Source organism: Cervus canadensis, chromosome 10 (assembly GCF_019320065.1).
Source record: "Cervus canadensis isolate Bull #8, Minnesota chromosome 10, ASM1932006v1, whole genome shotgun sequence".
NCBI lineage: Eukaryota > Metazoa > Chordata > Mammalia > Artiodactyla > Cervidae > Cervus > Cervus canadensis.
In genome coordinates, this window is record NC_057395.1 from 64,169,576 (window position 1) to 64,180,701 (window position 11,126).

The 11,126-nt window shown below is 47.0% G+C and overlaps 1 protein-coding gene and 1 non-coding gene across 17 annotated transcripts in view; one reads left to right on the top strand and one right to left on the bottom strand.

Annotated features, from left to right (window-relative positions):
• Positions 1-8,813, top strand: part of EPB41L1 (erythrocyte membrane protein band 4.1 like 1) — a 135,410-nt gene extending 126,597 nt beyond the window's left edge. For all 16 annotated transcript variants that reach the window (XM_043478650.1, XM_043478652.1, XM_043478654.1 and 13 more), the window contains one exon: positions 5,448-8,813. In XM_043478650.1, the coding sequence (XP_043334585.1) occupies positions 5,448-5,456 (9 nt within the window). In that variant the 3' untranslated portion in view covers positions 5,457-8,813. The remainder of the gene's footprint in view (positions 1-5,447) is intronic.
• TRNAE-CUC lies at positions 1,905-1,977 on the bottom strand. The gene has a single exon. It is a non-coding gene; the product is annotated as a tRNA-Glu (tRNA).
• Positions 8,814-11,126: the final 2,313 nt, after the last annotated feature.

Here is an 11,126-nt window from a genome sequence, read left to right on the forward strand (position 1 = left end):
AATAGCTCCCCTAGGTTTGATATAAGGACAGAAGGGAAGGAGGACTGGTTTTTTTGGGTTTCAGGCTCCAGACCCAGAAAAGTAAATCCGGAAGTGGTGAGAAAAGGGAAGAGAGGATTAGATGGGTGGATACCAAGGTGGGATAGACAGAGATAAGCAAAACCTCACTGGCCCATTGCCTATAAGCTGGAAGTCAGAAAAAGTCCTACCCAGCCCACGGTCATATTCCTGTCCCCAAGTCTCTGTCTCCATCACCAGTCACTAGATGTTGCTGAGGAGGAAAGTTTTATAAGTTGAAGTATAGTTGAATGTTGTGCCCATTTAAAAATTTTTTTTTAAAAATTGTATTTATTTAGTCTGCTCTGGGTCTTCATTGCCTTGCATGGGCTTTCTCTGGTTGTGGAGAGTGGGGGCTGCTCTTCATTGCAGTGCTTGGTCTTCTCATTGTGGTGGCTTCTCTTGCTGCAGAGCACGAGCTATAGGCACACAGGCTTCAGTAGTTGTGGTGCGCAGGCTTAGTTACTCCATGGCATGTGGGATCTTCCCAGACCAGGGATTGAACCTGCGTCCCCTGCACTGGCTGGCAGATTCTTATCCACTATGCCACCAGGGAAGTCCTAATTTTTTTTTCTTAATTGAAGTATAGTTGATGCCAAGGAAGAATATGAGGACCAGAGTCCTTCGTCCCATCTGTGTTGCTAGATTGGAAACCCTTCTGAGGCCACCTGGGGCCAGAATCTCAGGGGACCTCAATCCTTACTCTTTCCTCTTGGGCCATCAGTGCCTTGGTGAATAAGGGGAGGGAGATGGTGCTGGAGCAGACAGGTCTTTTAGCCACTGAACTTGGGGGAAGCTGGCGAGGCCACTCTAGAAATTTGTTGAATTTTATCAATCTATAATAATTGAGTTGAGTGAAATAAGTTAGACACAAAAAGTACTTACAAGTGGGTCCATTCATAGGAAGTTCAAAACAGGCTGTACTAAACATGCTCAGAAGTCTGAATATCAGTTCCTGCTGAGAAGTGGCGGGGAAGAACCATAAGGGAACCTCGAGGGTGCTGGAAGTGTCAGTGTCTTGAACTGGGAGGGTTGCATGGATGTGTACACATATAAAAATGTGTTAAGCTCCACACTTAGATTTGTGTACTTGACTTACTTTGCACATTATACCTCACTGAAAAATAAATCCATTTCAAAGGCCCCCACAAGCAGCAGGTCTCCTTTTGTCCTCTTCCCTAATGAAGAAAACCAATGTTTTCTAGAAAGACACAAGAATGTTTCTTTTTCACCCTTTGATTACCACCCCCTTCCTGTCAGAAGAAAAGGCATGGAAATATTTTCCTGCCACTCTGAAACATTGCCAACCCCGATCTAGTACTATCTGATAGAACTTTCTACAGTGACGGAAATAATTTTCTGTGCTGTGCAATGTAGGAGCCACTAGCCACATGTGGCTGTTGAACACTTGAAACTGGCTAATCTGAAATGAGCTGTACCTTAAGTGTAAAATGTGTGCTGGATTTTGAAGATTATGTATGGAGAAAAAATGTATAAAATAGTTCAATAATTTTTATATTGATTACATGTAAAGTGATAATGTTTGGATATATTGGGCTAAGTAAAATACATTATTAAAATTAATTTCACCTGATTCTTTTTACTCTTTTTAATGGAAATTCAAACATTAGAGTTTTATTAATATAATCAGAAAATTTTAGAAAGTCATAAATTTCTAGAACATTTAGAAAATACTGCCTAGAAAATCTGTTATCCAAAAAATGTTCAATTCCATCTGTGGCTCATATTTCTGTTGGACAGTGCTGGTCTATTTGTGTGCTTAATTTATTTATTCATGCCAGCTTCATTGTGCCATGGGAGCTCTTGTTGCAGCATGTGGGATCTAGTTCCCTGACCAGGGAATGAACCCAGGCCCTCTGCATTGAGAGTGCAGCGTCTTAGCCACTGGGCCACCAGGGAAGACCCAGACAGGGCTGGTCTAGAAGTCATGTAAGCTAATCACAGGCAGAGCCTGCTTTCCTCAGACTTTCATGTAAATTGTCACTCTTGTCCCCTCAGTTGCTCAGTTATTGTTGCTTTTTGTTACCCAGGTCTCAGAGGGGTAGAGTGTAGGTCACTTGCCAAGCTGGTGCTGAGCTGGCTGTATTACCCTGGGAACACAGATACTAGAGAACTGTTGTCGTAGAGTCTGACTGAGAAGTGCTGGGTTAGGACCTGGGGATCTTTTTTTTTTTTTTTTTTTCAGTTTTATTTTATTTATTTGGCTGCACAGTATGCATAACTTCCCTGACCAGGGATTGAACCCATGCTGCTTGTTTACATTGCAAGTTCAGAGTCTTAACCACTGGACCAACAGGGAAACCCCCTGGAAATCTTTATTTATATGTTGATCCTTAGGAAATCTGTGTGCAGCCAAGTGTAGGAGCCACTGATGCAAAGAATTCTGTGCTGGGAATCCAGACCTGACTCCATTCCATCCATCCTACTGGCTTAGCGTCGTGACCATCGGGGTCTCAGTGTGCTGATTTGCAAAATGAAGAGACAGGGCAAGCCCTCTTATAGTTATATACAATCCTCTGGCTATTTAGTTGCTTCCCTAGGTTCTTGTATCTCCTCCATTCCCTGTCTCACTCCTCCTCGTCTTTCCCAGAAGCATCCCAGTCAGTCCCCCCAGGCTCCTGCCTTCCCATGTTCCCTGGCTATCCAGTGCTCTCAGCTCTCGTCCCAGTGGTCACATCCTGCCTACCCTGTGCGGTCTTTCACGTCTGCCCACCTCAGTGTTCCCTTTGCCATCTCATTCCCTCCTCCTCGCCCCACCCTTTACTTCCTTCTTGGCTGCCATTGTCCCACACATCACCACACACCCTCTCTCCCTCTCTTTTGGATTCTTCTGTAAAGGTCACCTTGTTATGTGGCCCTAGAGAGACAAAAGTTTCTTCCTTGCCTTTTCTGCTCACCTTCCTTCCCATTAATTGTCACCAAGTAGGAACCACCTCTGACTCTTAATATAGTCAGATTCACTAATTCTGGAGGGGGAAGTCTTCTCTCAATTAGAAAACTCTTTTTTAAAAAAAAAATTATTTATTTTTGGCTGTGATGGGTCTGAGTTGCAACATTCAGCTTCTCTCTAGTTGAGGCACACCAACTTAGTTGCCCCACATCGTGGGGGATCTTAGTTCCCTGACCAGGGATCGAACCTGCATCCCCTGCATTGGAAGGCAGATTTTTAACCACTGGACCATCAGGGAAGTCCTCTAAGGCAGGTACTCTATTAATTGATGAGCAAACTTAAAGTGAAGCCAGCACTGGAAGAAAAACTTCTCAGAAAGTAGCAGAATGGAGTAGAAAGAACACACCCAGCTTTGGACCCAGAAAGTGTGTCCAGAGGAAGCACCCTGGGCCTCGGTTTCCTCATCTACAAAATGGAGTGAATCTATACATTGGAGCTGCTGTAATAAACCACATTTATGAGTGTTAGAGACTGCACAGGCTGCTGTAACAGAACAGAAGACTGGATGGCTTAAACAAGGCACACTTAATTTCTCACAGTTCTGGGGGCCGGGAAGTCCAAGGTCAGGGTGCCAGCCAATCTGGTTCCTGGTGAAGGCCCTCTTCTGGTTTGTAGACAGCCATCTTCTCTGCGTCCTCATGCAGTGGAGAGCAGAGAAGTCATCTCTCTCATGTCTCTTCTTATAAAAGCACTCATCCCATTTATGAGCACCTCCTATAGGCCCTGCTTCCAAATAGCATCCTCTTGAGAGTTAGGGCCTCAACCTGTGAATTTTGGGGGAACACAAACATTGAGTCCATAGCAGTGACTTACAAGAGTGGTGTCTCACATACCAAAGGTGCTTGGCGATGTGAACTTGCTTCCATGTCCCTATAGTTTCGCCATGTTGAGCGGTTGATGAGAGCCCTGAGCAAGTCAGACTTTAAACTTCTCCAGCCTGTTGCATGAGTTTCTGTTTCTATGTGGGCATCCATCTTGCCAGTCTTCATTGTCTCTCCCCTCCCCGAATCTTCCTCCTGTCCCTGCTCCAGTAGACTTCCTTATGAAGTTCTTCCTTCTTGAAGTTCTTGCTGTGAGGGTGGAAATCCCACCTGTCTTACAGTCTTCTGTGTGGCTTCGGCTCTATCTTTGCTCCACTGGCCCGCCTCCTTCAGGCAGAATCTGTAATCCAAACACTGCCAGCAAGAGGGTGGCACCCACCCAGCTTCCCAGAGCTTTCTTGCTTTCAAAGTTCTAATTAAATGGTGAAGGGGGGGAAGGCAGGATTGACCTATTTCAAAGCAGGAGCCTTGGGTTCTAGTCTTGTTTGTGCCACCAACTTGCTAAGTCTTTGCACCCTCTGGGCTCAGTTTTCCCATCTATCAAATGAGCCAAGAAGGATCAGCTATCTACCACTCCATTAGCACTTGACCATGTAAGCAGTAAAGGACAGGGATGATATGCCACCTGTTAAATAGTTCTGGGTAGTTGCTATATGTCAGGCATGGTATTGGGCCCTGGAAAGATAGCAATAAGTAAGAGACAGCCCTTGCCCTCAATGAGGTCAGAACAATGTGTGGTTAAGTTAACAACAGCAGTAGTCATGATAAGAACAGCCAGTATTTACTCAGCACTTAACGCTGATCCTTGTCTTGAATCTTCGCTACAACTTCTGTGTATTTTACGGAGGAAGCAACTAAGGTCTAAAGAGGTTAGGAAACTCACCCAAGGTGACAGAGTTAGTAGACCACGCAGTGGGATTTGACTTCAGATTGTCTGATTTCAGAGCCCAGACCCCTTAACGCTCAAGTTTTGGAGTCAAACTTGAGTTGGGATCCAGATTCCAGTTTCTTTACTTAAACACTACTCCCTGGGGTTTAACTCACCTCCAGGACACAGCAGGCCATGGCAAACAGAAAGGAAAGACAAAAAAAAAAAAAAAAACCCGCCTCTGCCATCACATCTAAATATTTTGTAGATCCGAGAGCAGATAGGAAGACAAAATGAAATAAGTGTGATCTTAGCTCTCAGGGAAAGCTAAGGACAGAGTTTCAAGGTAACTTGAAAAATTTTCAGCCAAAGTGAAAGATCCTACCTGCGTGGAAGCAACACAGCAAACGTGCATGGACTCTGGGGTCAGACAGGTGGCTTTGAGAGAGAGTGAAGGACAGGGAAGCCTGGTGTCCTACAGTCCATGGGGTTGCAAAGCGTATGACTGAACACCAAGGAGGCTTCAGTTGTCAGTGGCCACTTTATTACCAGCTGTGTGGGCTTGGATAAGTCACTCTGTCTTCCTAAGTCATAATCAAGGGCATATGGTAAAAAGAATGAAAACAACCATGCGTTTAAAGATGAATGACAAAAGTTAACTAGCTCTTCTTGTCCTCTGCCTTCCTTTGCGTCTCCCTCCTCCCCACCCCGCCCCCACCTCTGGCTTCAGGAATCCTGACCTCTGTGAAAAGATGCTGGCGTTTCTGGTCCAACCCAAGCCAGAGAACCATAAAGAAGGGGCCTTCATCCTGGATTCTCCGACTCAACACCGAAGTCCCAGCTGTGACGTACTGTCCCTGAAAGAGACTGGGAAAGGAAAAGCATATATATATAGATATATATAGATATAGATATATATACAGGAAACACCACGTCCTTGCACTGCTGCCGGGGCTGGCCGAGCATTCGGCCGACAGCAACAACCAACATCTGTATGCCTACATTTCCTTTGCAGACAAATTGAAGAATTGGTGGGATTTTCCAGGAAACAAACAAACAAAAATTATAACAACAGTAATCCCTTGCTCCCCTCCCCACCTCACTTTGAAGCCCTGCAGAACAACCACGGCAAGCCAGACCACGCTGATTGTAGAAGTACAGTGCCGCCTGGGTCTACACGTTCCCTTCAGTGGACAAGCATCCCATTTCTTCTTTTCCTGCGTCTGTTGCCCACTCCAATGCAAAGGAAAACACTTTTGCAGCCAGTTAGAGAAGCTGCAGCAGCAAGACATGCCCCCGTCAACCGTTTTCCAAGAAAGAAAAATCCCCCATTCGGAAAGGAGGAGGAGGAACACTGGATTCTTATTTTTGGGGTCTTGACACTGGGCTGCAAAATCCACCTGCCTTTCTTCCGCCTCCTTTCCCCCTCGACTTTCACACGTCTTGTTGTCATTTTCTGTCTGGGTTCCCTCCTCCCTCTCCCCCATCCCACTCCCCTCACCCTCTGTGTCCTGGTCCTGCCGAGGGCCACTGCAGATGACTCTCACTGGAAATGAGAAAAAGAAAAGAAAAGCAAGAACGTGAAACCAAGCCACAGGAGGTGAAGTAGACATTGTATGTTTATGGGTTCTCATTATGAAGGTGCCGCTTGTAGGAGATTTGTATGGATGTGCTTTTAAGTTATGTATATTACATATAACAGGAAACAAATATTAAAATAAACAGTGCTGGTAAGTATGAAGCTGACATTTTAAAATTATAATTATCTGACTGTGATTGATGTATTCCCAAGGTTCCTAGATCTCACCGAACCAACCCAGCCAAGGAGACCCGGACTCGGGCTGTGGGTCGCTCACAGTAGGAGCTGACAGTTCAGTGTAGAAATACAGTGTGTGGTGTTTGTACTTGGTTGATTGGTGGGGAGGGGTGGGGTCCCCATATGGAGAGGCAGGGGTTTGGCAAGAAGGAAGTGACACGGGTGTGGTTCAGATGCCTTCTCCCCCAGGCAGTAGCAGCCGGGACCTGGCCCGTGCTCAGGATTCTGCAGCACAGGTCCCCCAGCTCAGTCCCCCTACCTCCCTGGAAGGCTCGCCTCAGTTCTCAGTCGTCTCTTTGTTGTGCCACATGTCTTGCCTTTCCCTGACCGCGGTGTGACAGCTAACTCTTATCCCAAGGGAGGTGACGCCCCCAGCTGCCACGGAAGATGGTGGCTTCCACCTGGCTGTCTGAATGTCCCCAGCTCAGTTCTTTCTTTTGGCCACTCCTGTATTCTGTCTGAATCGTTCTCTTCTTCCTGGGTCAAAGCAGCCACAGTAGAGACTGAATGCAGGGCAGGCCCTGACAGGTCAAAACTGGACTCCCAGAGCCTCCTGAAACAAGCTGAGGAGGACAGAAGGTGCTGCTGGGGCTCCACCTGCGAATAAGACCCTGGCTTTGGAGACCTCCCCTTCAGTCAACATTTGTTCTCTGATCCTGGGCCCTAAGAGTCCCAGAAATGGCCTGGAAACCACAGGAGCCCTTGGAGAAGGTCCCATAAAAAGCTTGGCATTGCCCTGTGGCACACGTGGGCTTTCCAGACACAAGCTGCTTTCCTGAGCTCAATGAGGCCCCTTCTGAAGGCATTTGTCTCCCCCTGCCCTTTAAGTTCTCAGTCCCATTTCACTTCCCCCATCTTGCTTCTAAAGCATTCGATAAATGCATTCAACAAATATTTACTGAGTACTTACTTGTGCCAGGCACTATTGTTAGGCTCAAGGAGAAAGCGTGGGGGGAGCAGAGGGACCTGGGAAGCTCCCTGAGTCAGCCTTACATCTCCAGCCCCTCTGAGAGCACTTCCACCTTCTCTCCAATTATCAGACATCTGTGGATGCCCCGCCAAGAGCCCAGGCTTGCTTATCCGTTCCCCTGGTGACACATATGCTTCGCTGCTTAACTGGGGCTGACCTGAGGCAGAACAGTGTTTGCCTCTGTAGGTAAACATGGGGTGAGGAGAGGCAGAGAGCCCTGCATCTGGGGCTCAGATGGCACAGTCAGCCACATCCCCTCCAGCTCCCCCTGAGAGTGGAAATGCACCAGGCTCTTCTTACACAGAAGCCACAGAACCTCCTCCCTGTCCTCCTCAGCTTGAGAGCCCCCACTCTTTCTGGGCCAAGAGCTGGAGTGGCTCTGCCCTCTCTGGGCCATCTGGAATCTGGCTCAGGCATCCTCATCTTTGCAGGAACCAGGTGTCCTGAGCGCACTGGACATACCTCAGAGGGAGAATATTTGTTGTGGGTTCTGCACCTGCCTACAGACCCTATGCGTGTGGCTTCAGGACCGGAAAGAAGCGACCAGGCTTGGTTTGTGGGCCAGCCAGGGTTTATGGAGCTCTCCAGTCCACAGATGCTCTGACCTTCCACAGAGAGGCAGGCATCTGCCAGCAGGGAGGAGGGGAGCTGCAAAGCTGAAATCTAGGGCGCTGTTTCCTTCCCATCCTCCTCTTCATAGGGAATATAGATGTTTGTCTTATCTGTCTTCAACCTACTTTTCCATTTTACATTTCACATCCTTTCTGTGCCGCCTCTCCACCCAGGAGACCATGTAGCATAGTGGAAAAAGTCCTGGAGGGCAGTCAGGAGTTCTGGGTAGCCATCCTGACTCAGCCTCTAACTCACCACATGCCATTGAGCTCGTCTTATCCTCGCTTCGGGGCCTCAGTTTCGCCACTTGCAAAAGGAACAGGAAAAGCAGATGCCCTCCATGGCCTTTGTCCACTCTGCCAGCCTGTAAGTCTTTGTTTTCCCCTATTTTGCTTTCTTGGGATCTTTTCCATCTGAGGGTACAGGAAGTGCCAAGACCTGTTTCAGTTTTTGAATCCTGTAAGCACATTCCAAGACTGGCCTGAAATTGCATGAGCAACATCACTCTAAATTTTTTTTTTCCCAAAAAGCACCTTCCTAACCAACTGCGATGCTGTCCTGGTCCTTTTTACTCACACCCCTCTCTCCTCTCTGTCCCCGCGCTCCCCCACCTCAGTGCTCCGTGCTGTATGCGTGTGCTCTCTGTTCTTGTATACTCAATAAAAGTGAAATAAATGTGTTTGATGCTGAACCACAAACTGCCTTGGCATCTCTCTCTGACCTTGGCTACCAGTACAAGTTGGCATTGTGAGAAAGGCTAAAACTGGGGTGGAGAGATCCCAACTGGAACATTTTCATTCAACCTACAACACCTTCATTCAAATATTTGCAGATCCCAACGTGGACCAGTTCTTGACTTTACGGGAACAACAATGAATAAGGCAAAGCCCTTGCCCTCCAGGAGCTCAGAGGCTAGTGGAGAAACTGGCAACAAAACAGGCCAGAGCTCTCAGAGACAATTCCAGGGTGATCAGCACCAGGAAGGAAATGCACCGGGGGAGGGGATGGTCACTGAAGGAGACCACTTTAAATAAGGTGGCCCGTGATGGCCTCCCTGAGGACATCTTTTTGAGCTGAATGAAGAGAAAGATCCAGTAAGGTGAAGAACTTGAGTGAGTGCATTCTAGGCAGCAGGAACAGTAAGCAGGTGGGCCCAGGACACAAGAGGGGCTTGGTGTGTGGGAGTCGAGTGGATAATATACACAGCAAGCCCCGACTTCAGCCTTTGCTCATCCCCTTCGCATATGTTGCCATGTCCCCGTACATGCCACCTGTCCCAATGCTGGCATCATTTCTTTAAATTGACTCTCTGAGCAAACTCTGGAAGATAGCGAAGGACAGGGGAGGCTGGCGTGCTGCAGTCCATGGAGTCACAAAGAGTCGGACATGACTGAGTGCCTCAACAACAACAAAAACAGAATTATTTGTAAAGGAAACTATTACGTCCACAAATTAAAAACTACGGTCACTTGCCAAAGAAAAGAGGTCTTTATAAAAATAAATGCAAAAATACTAAAATTTGAAAACCATCATCCATGTAAAATTTAAACCTGTCCTGTGGGGTACCTGAGATACGAATACCAGCACTTTAAGTCTACCAAATAGCTCACCCCAAACCACCTTTCTTTATTATCCCAAATCTCACAAGCAACAACCCTGGCTAAACTATTTGGTGCAGTTTCTTCCAGTCTTTTCTCATGTATAAGTATCTTATCAGAATTGAAGTCACCTTGTACATGCCATTCTAAATACTTATAAAAATTTAAATCCTGATCATTTCCCTATAATTTCAAACACTAAATACCACATCTTTTCTTCTTTGTTTTTTGGCCACACTAGGCAGTATGTGGGATCTTAGTTCCCCAACCAGGGATTGAACTCATGCCCCCTGCATTAGGAGCTCGGAGCCTTAACCACTCGTCCACCAGGGAAGTCCTATGTCTTTTCTTTTTGAAGGTGATTCATTAAATGATATAAAATACTGTGCTATGAAAGGCAATTCTTCTGCTCTCTCCAAACTCCTGTCCATTGTCAGAAGCAATTGTGAATCCTTCCCTGTATTTTCCCTGTAGGTTTCCTTTAGTTATCTGTCATTCCTGGGATCCTGGAATAGGACATCGTTTGCAAACACTGGGTGCCCACACACCCTGGATCTGTGTCTCCGTCTCCCATAAATACAGGGTCAGTCTCTGAGCTGTTAAGGAATAGCATGACTGATTCATTTAGATCAGTGATTCCTAACTCGGGGGTATGTGTGATTTTGTCACCCGGGGAACATTTAGCAATGTCTGGAAATACTTCTGGTTGTCACAACTGAGGGATGCTACTAATATATAGTGGGTAGAAAACAGTGATGCTGCTAAACATCCTACAACACAAGAGGACAACTGCCCTGCAACAAAGAATTATTTGGCTCCAAATCTCAATAGTATCAAGGTTGAGAAACCTGATTTTAACGGACATGCAACCCACCACGTGGGATTCCTGGGCTACCATCTACGGTGCCTCTGCCCGGAGTTCAGTGCCCTGGAGTCTCAGAAGATGGTGAGTTCAGTTGGAACAGGGAGCTCATCACGAAAACAGACCATGGTGCTCAGTGCCCAAGACCAGGAATGGGGAGGGTGGGGAGGGAGCTGAGCTTCTTCATGCAGGAAATGGAACTGACAGGCTGAGATTGACGCGCATGACTGTGACTGATGGAGGCCATCTCTGTCTGGCTAATCCTGCGGCAGCTCGTTGTGATCAACCATGACTGCAGGGCCCGGTCTAGTCTGCAACCCACTACGAGATGAATTTTGACTGAGACAGATGGGCATGTCCAGCTGTCACTGAGGAAGTGTGACAGGCAAGCTAAGGAGCAGCAGCACAGAGACAAGAACAGCCAGTCACCAGTCAGACCTTGGTTTGCATCCTAGCCTGGCCTCTCTCTGGCCGTGCAACTGCTCTGAGCCTCAGTTTTCTCTTCTGCATGTTGGGAATACTGAGTCTGCTTACTAGGGTTAGTGCAAGGA